At 36.3% G+C, this 17370-nt stretch overlaps 4 protein-coding genes and 1 long non-coding RNA gene across 5 annotated transcripts; 4 read left to right on the top strand and 1 right to left on the bottom strand.

Annotated features, from left to right (window-relative positions):
- The first annotated feature begins 240 nt into the window (after positions 1-240).
- LOC130718944 (protein LEAD-SENSITIVE 1) lies at positions 241-2834 on the top strand. The gene is made up of 3 exons (XM_057569599.1): positions 241-442; positions 571-644; positions 1987-2834. Exons 1-3 carry the CDS (start codon positions 423-425, stop codon positions 2688-2690), a joined length of 798 nt encoding a protein of 265 aa, XP_057425582.1. The 5' UTR covers positions 241-422; the 3' UTR covers positions 2691-2834.
- Positions 2835-3360: 526 nt separating this feature from the next.
- On the top strand, positions 3361-5560 carry LOC130719261 (uncharacterized). Its single transcript, XM_057569894.1, has 2 exons — positions 3361-3446; positions 4297-5560. Exons 1-2 carry the CDS (start codon positions 3361-3363, stop codon positions 5558-5560), a joined length of 1350 nt encoding a protein of 449 aa, XP_057425877.1.
- Positions 5561-6425: 865 nt separating this feature from the next.
- On the bottom strand, positions 6426-8543 carry LOC130718259 (uncharacterized). The gene is made up of 3 exons (XM_057568792.1): positions 8329-8543; positions 7951-8097; positions 6426-6745 (listed from the first exon to the last, which is right to left on the bottom strand). Exons 1-3 carry the CDS (start codon positions 8526-8528, stop codon positions 6709-6711), a joined length of 384 nt encoding a protein of 127 aa, XP_057424775.1. The 5' UTR covers positions 8529-8543; the 3' UTR covers positions 6426-6708.
- Positions 8544-8806: 263 nt separating this feature from the next.
- LOC130720732 (uncharacterized) lies at positions 8807-9999 on the top strand. The gene is made up of 2 exons (XR_009013224.1): positions 8807-9301; positions 9820-9999. It is a non-coding gene; the product is annotated as an uncharacterized LOC130720732 (long non-coding RNA).
- Positions 10000-14359: 4360 nt separating this feature from the next.
- Positions 14360-15678, top strand: LOC130720138 (uncharacterized). The gene has a single exon (XM_057570754.1). The coding sequence runs from the start codon at positions 14398-14400 to the stop codon at positions 15115-15117; it is 720 nt and encodes a 239-aa protein (XP_057426737.1). The 5' UTR covers positions 14360-14397; the 3' UTR covers positions 15118-15678.
- The last annotated feature ends 1692 nt before the right edge of the window (positions 15679-17370 follow it).

The following is a 17370-nucleotide window of genomic DNA, read 5'->3' as shown; positions in this document are numbered from 1 at the left end:
CAGTTCAAGTAAGGTCTCGGATTCGAGTCTTGTGGGTGAATACAATTTTCGCTGTGAGAGTGTTCCACCATGATGTAGATGTTACCGACTCCAACAGAATTGCTTAGACACCTATCTTAAAAAAAAAATCATACCATGTTAAAAAAAAGTGAATTCAAGAAGCGCGTCTAATAAAAAGGTGAACAACTACTTATGCTAAGTACTATCGTTATTATATTTTCATTATTATTTTGACGTCCAAACCACCATACACATCATTAATTGCAGCGGAGGGGCAAAAGCGTCGCTTCACCTCGAAGAAAATTCCTCATTTTCTCATTTCTCTTTTCTCCCATTCGCGTTGCAAAATTGACAGAGGGGAATCAAAGGCGGTTTCGTTCGGTTCTGCTCTGTTGGGGAGGGAAGAACAAGTAACAACACAGATGGGGTTGCTTTCTAACAGGTATTCTTAATTTTCCATTTTCCCCACGTTCTGGTCTCTTGTCATGAAAATCTGGTTGGGAATTTTGATTTTTGTGATTGTTGTTTGTTTTGGTGGATGATAACATAACTTTGAATTGGAGCGTGCAGAATCACTAGAGAGAGCCTGAAACCAGGGGATCACATCTATTCTTGGAGAACTGCATATATATATGCCCATCACGGTTCCCTCTTTACTCTTCTCCTTCTCTACTGTTTTCTATTTTGTTCTTGTTAATTGCTGCTTATATGACAAATGATTCAGAGAGGTTTAGAATTGTTTATTTCTCCTTGAACTTAATTTAGAGGCAGGTTTTGAAAGGGATTTAGGAGACTATAGTCAAGTTCGGTTTAGGTCCATTAGATATCTTTGTGGCCTGTGGTTTGGTTTTGGATATATTGTATTGCTGTTAGACAGTGACTTGCATTTTGGCCCTTTACCCTTGAAGATAAATGTGAAGTTTTTCATGAAAATAAGTCAATAGAACTTGTCTTGAGCGGTATCGTGTGCGAAGAGAGAGTTGATTTCTTTGTTTCGATGGAAAACAAGTTTTTTATTGAAAGCAAAAACAAGTTATTTTTCAGGATCCCTTTGTAGTTTTTTTGTGTTATTGATGCTGATCAATTGTTTATATGAACTGAACCACATCTCTAACTTTTAAAGTTTGAAATTTTCTCTTTTGGTTGAAGAGAAACTGAAAAAGAAAAAAACTTTAGAAACAAAAAAAAGTCAAGATTTTCTCTTCATTTCAGATTTCAGAATTTCCTCTCATCCCTCATTTTCTCTCCATCCATACAGAGGGTAAATGTCTAAAGAATTAGGATGATTTGGCCATCATTTTTCACTTCTTTGAAGTTTGTAGGACAAAATTTCAATTTAATTCACAGTCCTTCAGCATTTATAATGAGATTAAATAATGGAAGAAACTATTCATATGACTATAAACTAGACTCATGGAAGTTGAAAACCATCTGATGAGGGAGACAAGTGTTGAAGATTCTAGCTTTGAACAGAGCCTAGATTACTAATACTGAAGAGGTTTTTGGGTATAATTAGGTGCAAAAAAGGCTTTTATAATGTACTATTGAACATGTGCCATGTCAAACTTATGTGAGACACAAATGTCTTTTAATATCTATACTATGGAAACAGTTAGCACAAAAAACAGTAGATGTAGTGATTAAGTGGAAGAGAATGATGATGCAGCACTACATTAATTGTTTAGTGTAAGAGTATTGTCTTGCGGTGTGTCGTCTTTTGAAGAATCTCCCTGTTTGAAGTTTTCTATATTATTTATGACTGAAATCTAATTGTTCATTAACTTATCAACCATATTTTAATACTACCTTTCGTGTGCTCTAACTAGCCAGAGTCTCTCAGTTCAATTTTTTTCTTCATTTTAGTTGTTTGGCTATTGAGAATCTACTACCTCACATGCACTGCAAATAAATATCAAAATCAGCATATGCTTTATTTATAGAACATTGTATGTGTCATGACAGAATCTTTTACTGAATGAATTGCAGGAATTTATATTGGTGATGACAAAGTCATTCACTTCACTAGACGAGGGCAAGAAGTAGGAACTGGTACTGTGCTAGATCTTCTCCTCATCAGTTCCGGACCAGCCAGATCTCGAGAAATTTGCCCAACCTGTGCAGCAGCGTCTCAAGATCCACATGGGGTCGTCTCCTCATGTCTGAACTGTTTCCTAGCTGGCGGTGTCCTCTACCGGTTCGAGTACGCCGTCTCCCCCACTCTCTTCCTCGCAAAAGCCCGCGGCGGAACATGTACTCTCGCAGTTGCTGACCACGATGATGTCGTGGTCCATCGAGCGAAGTACCTGCTTGAAAATGGCTTTGGTTGCTACAACGTTTTCAAGAACAATTGCGAAGACTTTGCCATCTACTGCAAAACCGGGCTCCTAGTTGTTGATCACGGGATAATTGGGCAGAGCGGTCAAGCAGTTTCCATCATAGGGGGGCCTCTTGCTGCGGTTCTATCCACGCCGCTTCGTCTGGTAACTACAAATGTTTATGGAATGGCGGTGACCGCGGTCGGGGTTTACTGTGCCAGTAGGTATGGGGCGGATATTGGAATGAGGAGGGATGTGGTGACAGTGCAAGTGGAAGACTTGACAACAAGGTTGGCCAATGGCTTGTTGCAGGTGGTTGAATCCCAAATTTCTATAAGTCCTGCTCGTCAATCTCCTCAGATTGTCAGCCAATGATTAAACATTTGCTTTGTTTGAATTTGTTGTGCTATTAATATATAATATATACAGTGTATGCGAGTCCTTTGTTTTTTAACATCTGGGTGTGTAAGCAATTTGAAATTTATTTGAAAGATTCTCCAGTATTATGGATTTGTATAATTTATTTTGCCTTGTTAGCCAGTAATCGTTTGATCTTGTGTTCGCTCATATCATCGGTAGACAACGGTATAAAACGTGTGAGCTATTTGTGGAGCGTTGTTCAATAGAATGAGCTACTAGTGACAAAGCTGCACCTCATTTACTTGATGAAGAGGATGCATTTCATTTGATCAACAGGGATATACAGCTTTAGAATGAATGTGGTTCAAATTACGGACCTATGCGGCTGCAATATGAGGTGCCTGCATCAGACAACCATTGCAGTGTGATCTCAATTCATGCCAATCGGCCGCAACACAACCGCAATGAGGCTACCGCAAGGCCACAACTCATCCGCGAGCCACATCAGACCCTGTCGAGCCGCATTGGACCTTATTGAGTTGTGGCTTCTGTCCCTATTGTGTTGGGTTGCTCCGACGATAACTTGGGATAGTACCGATAAGCTTTGGGGTGATGAAAATAGTTGAGGGATAGGGAGCGCAGGGAAGAAAAGAAGGGTCCTGAGGTAAAGGATTTGTGGGTGGTAATGGCAGATTTGGGTGGTGGTGGTTTTGCAAATGAGATGGAGGGTGATTTCTTGATGATATTTGAGGGATGGGGCATCAGGGCATGGTTACTAGGTGCAGGTTAAGTGAAAAAATTGTGGGAGGAGACTAGGCTGTTGGTTTCTTTTTTTTATCTTGGGTCGGTTTGATCAAAAAGTTGAATTTTAGGGTGGGAAGGGAAATTTTTGGAGAAAGATATTTATAATATTTATAAGAGGAGACCATGACTTAGAATTTTTTTGAAGGAGTGATTATGTTATTTTCGTTTAAATATATTTTTAAATTATTTATTAGGATGACATAAGATTTAAAAATCTATCCTCCAGTTAAAGATATAATATAATTACATAATTTTTTACGTTAAGTGCAATGTTGTATTATTGGGTGATGTTTCTTTTTCCAACTGGTTTTCTCTTATTAGGCAGCATTACAGAAATTATTGGTAGTGACTATTTTTTGGTGGCGTTGAAAGTGATGAATAATAGTGTTTTGGGATCCTACACATGGATGGAACCTGAATTTTGTGTTGCGTCAAATTGATATAACCAGAATCTGAGAGAGGGAGAAGAGAGGGAATAGGGACAGAGAAGAGAGAACAAAGGGATAGAAGGGGTTTCATTATCTCAACAATATTCAACATATCTCAATTACAAGGCCAATCCCTATTTATATGCGTAACATATCCCTCCCCTTAAAATTTTCCTTGTCCTCAAGGAAACTCATCAAAATCCAAACACTAACAAGAACAAAATACAACCAAACCACATTAAAAACAAGAAAATGTAACACACAGAAACAGGGGCTCGAAGCAACAATGAAATGAAAAAAAACTCCAAAAAAAAAAACGAATGGGCCAACACAAGCTGATGTCCACCCATTTTAGCACTTGGACTTTTTGTTTTTGTTCCTCCTGCAAGGCCCAAGTCCTTCCAAGAGCAGTTTGGGCCTGGCCCACTCGGAGGGGAGCACTGTTCATCCCCTCCTGCACGTACCAATTCTCTCTACACTGCTTGGGAAAGGAACAACATGATGGTTGTTTCTTGGATTCTGAGATCTCTATCACCAACCATATACCAGAGTCAGAGTGTGATATGGATGGACACTGCTTTTGCCATATGGAATGACTTGAAGGACAGATTTTCTCAAGAGGATATGCTTAGGGTAGCAGATTTGCAAGAGATGATTTCTTCATTCAAGCAAGGAGAGCTGACTGTGACAGATTACTTTACACAACTGAGGACCCTTTGGGATGAGCTTGACATTTTTCGCCCTCTACCTGCTTGTGTTTGTGCCTTCAAGTGCACATGCAGTGCAACTTCCAGCCATGCTATGTATAAAAGCCAAGATCAAGTCATAAAATTTCTGAGGGGACTAAATGACAATTACTCCACTGTGAAGACTCAGATTCTTTTGATGGATCCTTTACCTGCTCTAAATAAAGTTTTCTCTCTCGTTGTTCAGCAGGAAAGGCATATTTTTGGTGAACAAGGTACTCTTTCACAGGCCTTAGCAGTAGCTGGAAGAGGAGGAAGAAATTTTAGAAACAACAATGCACGTAATTCTGGTTTTAATGCAGCAGGAAGAGGGAGCTATGGTCGAGGAAAGGGCATAAAAATATGCAGTCATTGTGGTATACCTGGGCATACTGTGGATACATGTTATAAGAAACACGGTCCTCCACCACATCTTAAGTCTACAAAACAGAATCAAGATCATGGTTATGCCAATGCAGTGTACCAAAATATTAATTCTAATGTTGTTGAAAAGGATGAAAGTCCAAAGGATGAAGTGCAAAGTCACCAAACTGGCTTCACTGCAGAGCAGTATCAAGGATTAATGGCTTTACTCCAACAATCAAAAATCAACAACAACGCTTCAAATCAGGTTTCAGTTGTGCCTTCCACATCCTCAGTTCAGAAAGAGTCATCACATTCTGGTAACAAATCCTCTTCTTTTTCTTTTCCTTTTAGCATTTGGATACTTGATAGTGGAGCTACTGATCATATTAGCTCATCTCTTTCCCATTTTATCTCCTTTCATCAAATTAAGCCAATACATGTTCAGTTGCCAAATGGAAATAAGGCAACAGCAAATTATTCTGGTAGTATATTCTTGGATCAAAATCATGTGATACATGATGTTCTTTACATTCCTTGTTTGTACAAGGACTTGCTTGATTAGTTTACTTGTTCATCCTTTTATTTTCCAAATGTAACAAAAAAAAAAAAATTACGCCGCAACAACCGCAATGACAGCCACCGCAACCACATCTGCGATGACAATTTAAAACCTATCAAGTGCATGGTTGAATACACAGCGAAATACTACAATGAGGCAAAGTCATGGTGAAAAAACCAACTTCTCTTTGTTTTTTAACTATTCCATTGATTTTGACTTCAATGAATATTCAAGCATCATTTTTGTTTAAACTATTCCATTACATGAAATGTAAACATCTGGAACTAGAAAAATAAATCGAATTTCTAACAATGGTTTTAACATATTGTTAGCTAATAGATAACTTTTTGGTAAATTATGTGGTACCCTTAAATTTTGTTGGGTGTGGTACCTTATTAAGTAATCTAATAGATTATTATCATGTTATTTAAAGTAAATGTTACATCTTTAGATTTTACTTTACATGTCAATTAATTTTATCTCATGAAATTCATTTTTTAATGAAAAATGGACAAGTGGTGGAAACGAAGGGTGGTGATAGAGATGCGCGTAAAATAATCATGGTTTATGGATGTAAAAAGCTCAGAATACATAACTTGCAAATCTCACGTCCCTAGCAATGGAACACTGCATTATTACGATAGAAAAAAAATCAAAATTTTAACCGGTACATAAATCTTTAATATTAAACCAACTCATTTTGGGTACCACACCCTAATCTAACTTAAGGTACCACAACAAGCACCTAACTTTTTTTCATCTAAGAACTATCCCTTAGTTCCTAAATTTTGTTAATCTTATTTTCTGGTTTTTTCTTCGACATAACTTTTTAACACATTTTTTTGGTCAAAACATTCACACAATTGAAGAATCTTCAAACTGTTACCGGATACGTTTTCCTCTTGTAACCAAAGAAAACTGTTGCCGGATACAAATCTATCAGGTACATGAAATTTATGTTCACTATGAAAGCAATAACTAACAACATTCATACATATTATGCATCTGAGTCGCTTTTCCACCTTAAAGACATTTTCACACCTACCAGTTATCATCATAACTGGTAAATAGTTCCATTTCACTTGCTTGAAACGCGACGACCTTTGTGATCCTTCCCAAAAAGATCTGCAGTGGTTATTTTGAACCATGAGCTATAGAGGCTTCACGTTCTTGACGACGCCTTTCCCTCTGTATCATTATAATGAGTGAAGAATCAGTCAAATACCCTAACTAACAAATCAATTGCAGATAAACTTCCCACTATTATAAAATAGCCAACAACAAGCAAATTCTATATATACTGGATTACTTGAGCTTCTGCCCATTTAGAATAAGGCTATAACCAAATGCTTATAGACAAAACACACTACAGCCATAAATTCAATAAGTTTCTGACATGTAGGAAATTTTTAATAGAAGAGAAATTGTCATAAAAAAATGGCAACAGGTGACAGCTCTGTTAAGGAACATACTACCACTATGCTCGTAAGTCATTACAGACACAGAGAGCTATCTTCTTCTTTGCCAAGTTATCTTAGCGGACTTCAGCACATATCAGTCAGCGCATACTAGTCATAGCCATATAGATTAGATGGTCTTGGTTAACACTTACTATGAAATTTGATATCCCAGAACAATTAAGTTTGATGATCCTAATTTATATCTCCAAAACACAGGACATTAGATGGAGAAACCTCAGTTAAGCTACATCTTTTCTGTATTAAACAGGCCACATATCAATATCCAATATATTATCAAGGTCAATTCAGGATTGAAAGCCACATTAACGACGAGAAATTATATAATCAGCAAGTACAGAGATCTTCCATCTAAAATTCCATAATAAATTACCCCCTTACACCCAAAGTGGGTTTCATATGATTCCTGGTGTTTTGATGCTTTCTTTTAATTCAGTTTTATAAGAATTAGCTGTCGTAGTAGATAACCAATTTCAACAACCAATGAAATTGAAATCTTCACATTGTTCATTGGAGACAACAATAACAACATCTTTTAAACTGAACTAGCAAAATCTCACAATTTTCATTGACATATTGAACCACATGTTGGAAGAAAACAAAAGTAGGGTTTCTCAAAGTGATAGAACTCATAGAAGTAGAACATATCAAATGTTTCTAAGAATTCAGAGATGCGAAAGAATTCAGAGAAGAGAAACTTTCACATTTCATAGAAGAATGAAAAATTAGTTGCAATTGATTCAGATTCACAGTTAGATACAACCTAGCATCCCTAACTAACTAGCTGGAAACGGGGTAAAACGGTTACTGACTAACTAACTATTTAAAACAGTTGTTAATTAACTTATAGTTCTAATAGAACATGGACATCACCAAATAATAATAATAATAATAATCATAAAGCAAAAGTCTCACCCTTCTTTCCCAGTATGGATGAAAGCAGACAAAATCATAGACTGGAGTAATGGTTGCGCACAAAACAACATTGAGTCCGGTAAACAACAACAATGCTGGCATGGGTCGGGTTCTGTGAGGCATACTTGTTTCTTATCGAAACCGAGCCTGCAAATTATATGCAGCTTAAAGTAAGGACCATTTAAGGCAAAAAAACTACTGTTTCTCATGAAAATTCAGTTAGGAAAGATAACAGAAAGGTAAGTATTGAACTGAGTAAAGAAAAATGTTGAGTCAGACATTTCATCAAACAGCTTGTGCTCAAAGTGAAAACATGTGAGAAAACAAAATCAAGAAGACAAGATGAAAACGGAAATGGGATCAAATGTGAAGAAGAACCTGGAAGGCTCAGTTGCAGTCCCTCTTCCTAAAATTCGTTTGAAGTGTCTTTTCCCTTCTTTGAGGTTCGCGCAATTGTATGTTTTCCCTTTGTCTCTTGATTCTCTGTCTCTCTTACCCGCCACGTTAACATGAAAATCAGGGGTCAAGGATATCTGTTCTTCTTTTTGGGCTATAAGAATTGGGTCAATGGAATCCATCTTTTATTGTCTGGTTAAGTTAAGAAGAAGAAAAATTGACCAAAAATCAATTTTTTAAGAACATGATATTTTTTTTTACAAGTGCATTATATGTTTTAGAGGGTTAAAACTTGAATCTAGGATAAATAGCCAACTTGGTCCTTGAAAGTGTCAACCGCCTTCAAGTTGGTTCATAAACTTCTAAAATGTCTCCCGCGGTCCCTGAATGTGGCAAAATGCATTCAAGTTAGTCCCTGACGTTAAAAATCTTAACAGATGTTAACGGAGAGGCTGACATGTTACGTTTTTTTCCACTTGGAAATTCCACGTAGGCAAGACATTTGACCGAAACATTAAATCTTCAATTTAGTCCCTGGTGATTTTTTTTCTTTCTCTCCCCATCTTCTTCTACCTCTCCCCACCACCATCACCCCTCTCTTCCTCCCCCTTCCTCCCCAACCGTCCACGCCCTCCACCACCACCATCACTCTAAAACCCCAACTCAAAAATCATAAAACAAAAAACCCCAAATTTTCTTTCATCCCTAATTGACAATTTATCGATTTTTCCCCTTGAAACCCTAACATTTTTTCAGATGAACCACTTGTAAATTCTAAATTTTGAAGCTTAATTTCTGCTGTAATTGAGAGTTTAATAGCATCTCACCACCAATTTGCGGGAGAGAATATATGGCGGAAAACAATCCGTCCAAGAAAGTATTTGATAGGCATCTCAGGCATGAAGTCCTTGGTGAAGGTACCTACGGTGTTGTGTACAAAGCCATTGATACCCAGGTAACTTTTATCTTTCTAACATTAACTTGTTTTGCTCTTTTTTGTGTGTATATATTTTATAACAATTATGATGATTTTTCAGAGGAAAAATATGAAATTTGTAATGTATTTTCTGGGTTGTGTGAATTAAGTTTTGTGATTCATTTCAAAAAAAAAAAGAAAAAATTAAGTTTTGTGATAGAAGTTACAACATGTGATAGTATTGAAAATTTGGGGTTTTTTGTTTTATGGTTCTTGAGTTGGAATTTTAGACTGGTGGTGGTGGAGTGGGTGGACGGTTGGGGAGGAAGGGGGAGGAAGAGAGGGTGATGGTGGTGGGGAGAGGTAGAAGAAGATGAGGGAGAGAAAGAATTTTTTTTCACCATAAGGACTAAATTGAAGATTTAATGTTTCAGTAAAATCTCTTTCCTACGTGGAATTTCCAAGTGGAAAAAATTGTGACATTTCAGTCTCTCTGTTAACGTCTGTTAAGATTTTTAACATCAGGGACTAACTTGAATGCATTTTGCCACATCCAGGGACCGCGGGAGGCATTTTAGAAGTTTAAGGACCAACTTGAAGGTGATTGACACTTTCAGGGACCAAGTTGCTATTTACCCCTTGAATCTATTTCATCTTTGGTGATCTTTAATTTTAATTTTATATGTGAACTAGTATCTTTTATCCATGCGATGCACATGGTATTCATTTTTGTGCGATTTTTTGTTTGTGTGTGTTTTGTGTGATTTTTTTAGAAAAAATTGTGTTATTTTTTAAAGATATTTTATAGATTAAAATAACAAAATTTATTTTAGATATAACAAAGTTTTTTTACCGAATGTTTGTTTTTGATTTTTTTAGTTGCTCTTTTTTTAATCTTTTGTTGTTGTTTTCCCAAACACTCGATTTATGATTTTTTTTATATCTATTAAATAGTACTTTTACAAGGAGTTAAAGTAACATGTATGTGCTAAAAATAGACATTGGATTAATTTTTATTTTTTTTTCAATTGAAATAATTACACTGAGAATAGGACTGAGATTGTATCGTTCAACATTTCCTATAAAAAGATCTTCTTCATAAGACATTGTAAAAGACTTTTTTGCAAACTACGTTTGAAGTACTATGTGAACTGTTGTCATCACTATTGCAAATGTGAATTTTTAATCATTTACGATGCATGAATCTAGAGAATGCTACATATAGTTGGTCATGTGAAAACACTGGTTTTGGCCAATATGAACCCACTTTTTTTATGATTGTCCTTGACTTTTGTTTATTATCATGGCAAAAAAGAGTGCTATATGAAATTGTCTCATTAAAAATTTAAAAGTAATTCTCCTATCTTATGGAGTTAATGTTAATCTTGGCATGAACACTCTTTGTCCGACATTTATTCTAGATATAACATTTGCTTCCAAAACATTTGTCTCTATTCGAGTAATAATCATACGTGTACTATTACACCGTCTAGTCAATGATTCTTAGAAGCATTATTGGAGAACCAAGTCTGAGCCTTAATTGATGATTAGGAAAACCTGAAGAGTTTATTGGGCTTAAAAACTCTAGTGTGTGAATATAATATGGACTATCATAATTGCTGTCTGATGAACATGTGCTATCTGCACTCAAATAAATTTTCTCTTGAAGTCGTCATTTATTAAGCTGTTGCTGATAGCATTATCGATCTGGAAGATGAATGATGAAATTGAACTCTAAATTTATAAAAAAAATATAAAAGCGAAGGAGGAAGAAGAAGAGGAAGCCCGCTGATGTTGATGGACCAGTTCTACACTCCCTTCTGAACGACCTTAAATACAATAGCAAATAGCAAGGCGTAGTTGATTCAACGAAGATATTCAAGCCTATGCTAAGTGGAAGAATGATCTTGATCAAGAGCATCCAACGTCTACTCAACAATGTGATCAAGTCAATTCTAGAAAAGGACTGAGAGTAATCTATTTTCTATTAGCTTTATCCTATACAACTAGAGATGAATTGATTACATTGCATACTTGTATAAATCTCATAAGTGTGTATGAAAATCACTCTCGAATGTAATCAATTCATATATCAATATGCTTGAAGAAGCATGATAATGCTTGGAGAGGCAGTAAAATGAATGCTCGACAATGCCTGAAGAGGCAGAAAAAAGAATACTCAACAATACCTAGAGAGACAAGATAAATAATACTTATTTCTTGGAGAGGAAATGTATAAAGAATACTTGTTGCTTGGCAGTGTATAAAAGAATTCTTGTTACCTACAGAGGCAATGTATAAAAGAATACTCAACAATGCCTGGAAAGGCAGGATAAAGAATACTTAATGTTCTTGAAGAGGCACATACAATATAAGAAGAAATTCTTGATACTTGATAGTGAAAATCTTGATTGTTGCCAAGACTAGACGTAGCCCACCGATATAGGGTGAACCGGGATAAACAAACTTGTATGCATTGTCTGTTGCTTAATTTGTCTGCACAAGTCATTTATGGATTACAAGCTTAACTGAAGCTATTCATCTAACAAACTCCAGTAAAATCTAATCAATTACGATCGAATTACATGGGCACAATCCACCCCCCTTGTCGTGTCCCTTGATCTAACCTTCATGTTAGTTTCTCAGGCATACAATAATCAAGAAGACATTGATTACACATAGACTGCTATCCACTAGCTAGGTTATAAGAAAATAGACTTAAACTTTCACATGTTGCTCAATTCAAAATTAAGCCTTTTCAAATTGATGTTAAAAGTACTTTTCTTAATGGTTCCAATGCTCCATAGGAGAAGCGTATGTAAAACTACATCTTGGTTTTGAAGAGTCTAAGCTTCTGAATCGAGTTTTCAAACTTAAGAAAACACTAGTTAAAAGCCCGTAAAACTTGGTATAATAGACTGAATAGCTTTCTTCAAGATAATGATTTCAGATGAAAACAATTGAAAATGTGAGTTGAAAACATGGTGGTTGTGAAGGTTGGGGTAGTGGAGGTGATGGTTGTGGTGGCGCTAATGGCGGTGGTCGATATTGGTAGCGACAAGGGTGGCGATGATGGTTAATTAAAATTTATTTTGGTTATTTAAAAATAGAAAACAACAAGATAAAACAAACATGATTTCTAAACGTTTTTAGTCTTTGTAGGGTTGAGTTGTATTTTATCCCTTTAAAAAAATTCATAGTTTTTAATCTCTAACATTAATGAAACAAGTGAAGTTAGTTTAAGCGGCGTATTTTGTCACTGTTTAAACCAGCGCTAATGTATTTTGTGGCGGTTAAAAGCCGCAACTAATGCGTAAAAACCACCACAAAATGAATAGTAATAATTAATTTCACATATTTTATTAATATTGGAGATTAAAAACTTGAATTTTTTTAAAGTATCAAATCCAACTCACCTCTATTTAACCTCGGGACTAAAAAGATGTTTAACCTATTTCTATATTTTAAAAATTTAGAAATGAAAACTATTGTTGATATAAAAGTAAGAAAAACGGAAAATGTTTTTTCTCAAACGGAAATACCATAGCTCCAAAATAAAAATAAGTAAATTTACTTGATTTTATTTCGTGATTTTTGTTTTCGTGGCTAAAACTTTTTTTGTCTCGTTCAGTTTCATTAATACCACCATTAATTACTAGAACGGCCTGAAGAATTTATTATAGAGACACCATTGCGAAAATTTGTAACAGAAGTACAGAATCAGCGGCTCGGCTCCTTCTGGATAAAAAGCGAAGCCTCTTGATGATTAATTTTAAAGGTGTATGTATGTGAAATGAATCGTTTTGCCTCCTGCTTGATCTCCAAGATAGATCCTTATATAGTATGTTTGGTTTGGACAGCGGGAGAAGGAAGGGCAAAATGGTAATAAAAATTTGGAGTTTTAATAATTTTTTATTTGATAAGAATTGATAATGATGACAACAGAAAAATAACGTTAGATTCTAGTGCATATTTATTTTCTATTAATTCTCTAGTAAAATGTAAATTTGCGTAAAATAATTTTAGTTTTAAGGGTGACATGAATACATTCTGGCATAAACAGGTGACGACACTCCGCTATTGAAAACTGCAGAAGTTGAGTCCCAAAACCAAATACATGAGCAGCCTTAGCTAAAATGTTCGCTACGGAGTTGGCCTCTTGAAGAACGTGATGAAAATGTACCTCTACTCCAGGCGAGATAGCACGACGAATAGCCCCCACCATCTCCAAGTACGGATTCACCAAGTGCGCCGACAACGTAATCATTGCAATTGCCTCTGTCGAGTCACTCTCAGTGGCAACCTTAGGATACGTTCCACTAGAAATTACTTTCAACGCGGTCCGATAGGCCCAGAGTTCCGCATACAAAAAATTAGAGGTACCTAACCGTCTGCAGAATCCTAGAAGCCAATGACCGGAGCTATCTCGAAGCACACTACCACACGTCGTCTTGCCGGTACCCCATACCAACCCGTCCACATTACACTTCACCCAACCAATAGTAGGGAACAACCAACAAGGACTATGGCAACTACGAGAACCTGTACCGTCATAAAAAATCTCTATAAGTATGTAACATTTGAAGAATAATGTTTTCTTCACACCTCTCTTTGAGGTGGAATGATGAGAGAGATAAGAAGAAAAGAAAAAACAAGAGAGAGAAAGTATGAAATATGATAGATGATAAAAGAAGAAAGATTGAAATAAAAAGATGTGGAAATAGAGTATTTAAAAAAAAAAGGTGTGTTTATATCATTATTAACATTTGAATTATCAGAATTTCCTATTATTTATGTGATTAACGCTAGATCAAGTACATATTTATTTTCTATTTATTCCATACACATTTACCTTCATTTATTGAAATAATTGTTTTATGCACATGTTCTTCCAAAGTTTGTTCGGTAAACACTTAAAATTAAATTAAAACCATGCTTGTAGACAGTACATACAACAAACTTGATATTCCATTTGTACCCCTAACCGCGTCTCTATATTTTCAAATATGCACCAAAAACTCCACTCACCGCATCACCTTTCTCTCGTGGTATATAAAGTGTTAAACCCCTCTCATTCTTCCTATTCATCATCACGCAAAGAACCAAACCGAGCTAGCTAGCTGTGTAGCTAAAACATGCTTGACGGTGAAAACGTGCCACTCGCCGTCGTCTACTCCGACGGCGACAAAGAGACCAACGTCGGCACCGTTGCGGTGGGTCCCACCCTGGGTTTCAAGAGGCTCCTCTCCCTCCTCAGCCAGAAGGTCGGGATCTCGCCGCCTCAGTTTTCTGTCTTTCTCGCCAACAACAGCAGCGACTGGAAAATCCCCCTCACCGCCAAGTTCAACTTCGCCGCCGTGCCCCTCGACGGTGGTGACGGCGACGGCGGTTACTACTTCCTCGTCAGGCGGGCAAAGCGGTACAAGAAGTCTGCGCCGAGCTGTAAGAATCCGCCGGAGAATGTCGTTCTCCTACGCCGGGAAGCTGCCGCCGGCGACGGCGTCGGAGGAGACAACCAGACGCCGCTAACCGCGCTCAGGCCAACGTTTTCGGCGCCTCCGATTCTGGATCCCGCCGAGTACGTGAGGAAGGTGAGCAATTTGTGTAAAGAGAGGGAGTTGTTCTTGATGAGCATGGGAATCAACGGCGAGCCCGTGAGAAAGGAAGTGCCGAACAGCGGCGGCGGAGGAGGAGAAAGTGGCGGTGCGGTTTGTCGCCAGTGTCTTAAGGCCATGCGTAAAGGAATTAAAGCTAGTTTCCATTTATGCGTTAACGATGAGGTGGTAACGGCGTTTCGGACGACGGCCGGACCAATTTCCCGGCCGGTGAAGAATTCCGGCGAGGATTGCTCCTAATTTCTGTGGCGGTTTTCTCTCTCCTCTCGAGGGTAAAAAATGTGGATAAATTATTGAATTAAATCTTATACTCAGGTGACTATATACTTGGTATATGACAATCTTGCCCCTCGTCAAGAAGGACTTTTTTAATCATTGGATCAATGAAGAACTTGAGGACTGTTTTGTACTTTTGTTAATGGTTGGTTTGTAACTTTGGTTATGGGTTGTTTTCCATGTTACTTGCTGGATAGAGGAGAAGATGGAGGAGGATAGCTACAAAGTGAAAATTGAGGGGTTGGAAGTACATTGTAGTAATTGAGTTTGTCAGTTTCTACTTGAATGATGAATGATGTGAAATGTTAAAATGTTTGATCATCACAGGAAGATAAATGCTGCTGCTATTTTTCGCATTGCATATTTCATCACATGATCTCTACTAGTGAATGCTCTACAGTCTACATTTATTACTTGAGATAAGACTTTTACCACATAAGGGTAGAAATGGACAATTGAGATTTTATTGAAGAAACTTCGTATTTATATCATATATGTGATTAGACGACAAAGTCACAAAGCACTATCCACATGTATTTATATAATAGGTTAAGCTTTTGGAAGCTTGTTTTATACAATTATATCAAGAGATTTTATGATCACAAAATTAAATTTCATCTTATTCATTTGATAAAAGTTGAGTTTGAGCGCAAAGTGGGTGTGAATGTAGGCATGTTTTAGGTTGAAAAGACTTTTTATTGCAATGCATAATTGTTAACAAGTCCCTTGCAAGAATTATGGTATTTTACTAATAAGATATACTGACCTTACATTATAAAGTAAAAAATGTGGGGCTTTTGTATGGTCGATCAGTTGCAAATGCAAAAATCTTGCGTTTTAACGTATGTTTTGAAAAAGATAAAAATCTCGTGATGCATATCGACATAATGTTGCCTTTTTTTTTTTCGCCTTTTGATGATCTAAAATAATTCAAATACAATATTAACGTGAATAAATCGATCATATCATTTTAGTTTGAAACACCGATTAGTAAAACTTAAGCAAAAACTAGACATTACTGATTTCGTGATTATGAAACTTCATTTTTTTTTAGATCCTCCCCTGCAAGATTTAGGGTATTTTAGAAATTGAGAAGTAGTAATAACCGACCTTACATAATAAAGTGAAAACCGTGGGGCTTTTCTATGGCCGGTTAGTTGCAAATGCAAGAATCTTGCGTTTCAATGTAATTTTCGAAAAAGAAAATCTTTTTCATGATGCACATACGACATAATGTTGTCTTTTTTCTCTCTGTTTGATTTTTAGACGCAATAAGTGACCCAAATCTAAAGTAACTTGAGTGATAAGATGATTCAAATATAGTAGCAACTTGAATGACCTGATCATGTCATTTCAGTTTGGAACATCGATCAGTAAAACTTTAGCAAAAACTAGACACTCATTTAATTACGACACATGCATAGTATTGGAGTTTATATGTGTATCCATGATGTAATTTTTTTTGGCATTACTTAGTACATTAAGTTATTTACGAGTAAATGAGTCCATTTAAACTTGAGATACTTGTAGTTTCATGATTACAAAACTTCATCTTTGTGGTTGAGTTTGATTACAAAGTAGGTGGTCGTGTGCATGCATACTTCAAGTTCAAAAGACTTCTGCCTACGAGACATTTTTTACCACTCCCTTGCAAAATATTAGAACGTCTACAATTAGGAAAAAAATATGTGGGTCTTGCATTTAAAAATAAAACAGTGGAGTTACATTGCCGATTAGCTTTTGTTTTGAGAACACGTAAAGGCGAGGATTTTGTTCAATGCACTTTTAGAAAAAGTAAATTTTTTCTCCTGACGCACAAATGACTGGAGTTTTGCTTTTTTCTCGTTTTGATTTTATCTACTATAGGTTATCTAAATCTAATAGTAACTTGAATGACAAGGTGATTGAAATATTAAAGTAACTTGAATGATAAGGTCACATCATTTTAGATTGAAACATCAAGATTAGTAAAACTTTCTGAATAACTAGTCATTTCCTTTAATTTTTGTTGCATAAGTGGAGTAGGAGTTTAGTTTAAATTAGGTGTATATATGATGTAACTTTTGGCATTTTTTTAGTGCATTATGTTCTTTATGAGTGAATGAGTTCATTGATACTTAGAATACTTATACATTGTAAAAAGTAGAAATTGATAATTATATGTCTCGTTCGGTGAATACGATTGGAGAATAAGGACTAATATGATAAGAGAGTTGG

The sequence above is a fragment of the Lotus japonicus genome, chromosome 5, assembly GCF_012489685.1.
Source record: "Lotus japonicus ecotype B-129 chromosome 5, LjGifu_v1.2".
Taxonomy (NCBI): Eukaryota; Viridiplantae; Streptophyta; class Magnoliopsida; order Fabales; family Fabaceae; genus Lotus; species Lotus japonicus.
Note: the sequence above shows the minus strand (reverse complement) of the source record. Positions and strands in the feature narration are given on the sequence as shown.

Coding starts and splice junctions, on each gene's coding strand:
- LOC130718259 (XM_057568792.1), bottom strand. CDS start 8,528: ATGGATTCCATTGACCCAATTCTTATAGCCCAAAAAGAAGAACAGATA. Junction 8,098..8,328: donor ACTGCAACTGAGCCTTCCAG/GTTCTTCTTCAC, acceptor TATAATTTGCAG/GCTCGGTTTCGATAAGAAAC. Junction 6,746..7,950: donor ATCCATACTGGGAAAGAAGG/GTGAGACTTTTG, acceptor ATAATGATACAG/AGGGAAAGGCGTCGTCAAGA.
- LOC130719261 (XM_057569894.1), top strand. CDS start 3,361: ATGGCAGATTTGGGTGGTGGTGGTTTTGCAAATGAGATGGAGGGTGAT. Junction 3,447..4,296: donor GGATGGGGCATCAGGGCATG/GTTACTAGGTGC, acceptor TCCTCCTGCAAG/GCCCAAGTCCTTCCAAGAGC.
- LOC130718944 (XM_057569599.1), top strand. CDS start 423: ATGGGGTTGCTTTCTAACAG. Junction 443..570: donor ATGGGGTTGCTTTCTAACAG/GTATTCTTAATT, acceptor TGGAGCGTGCAG/AATCACTAGAGAGAGCCTGA. Junction 645..1,986: donor ATATATATATGCCCATCACG/GTTCCCTCTTTA, acceptor AATGAATTGCAG/GAATTTATATTGGTGATGAC.
- LOC130720138 (XM_057570754.1), top strand. CDS start 14,398: ATGCTTGACGGTGAAAACGTGCCACTCGCCGTCGTCTACTCCGACGGC.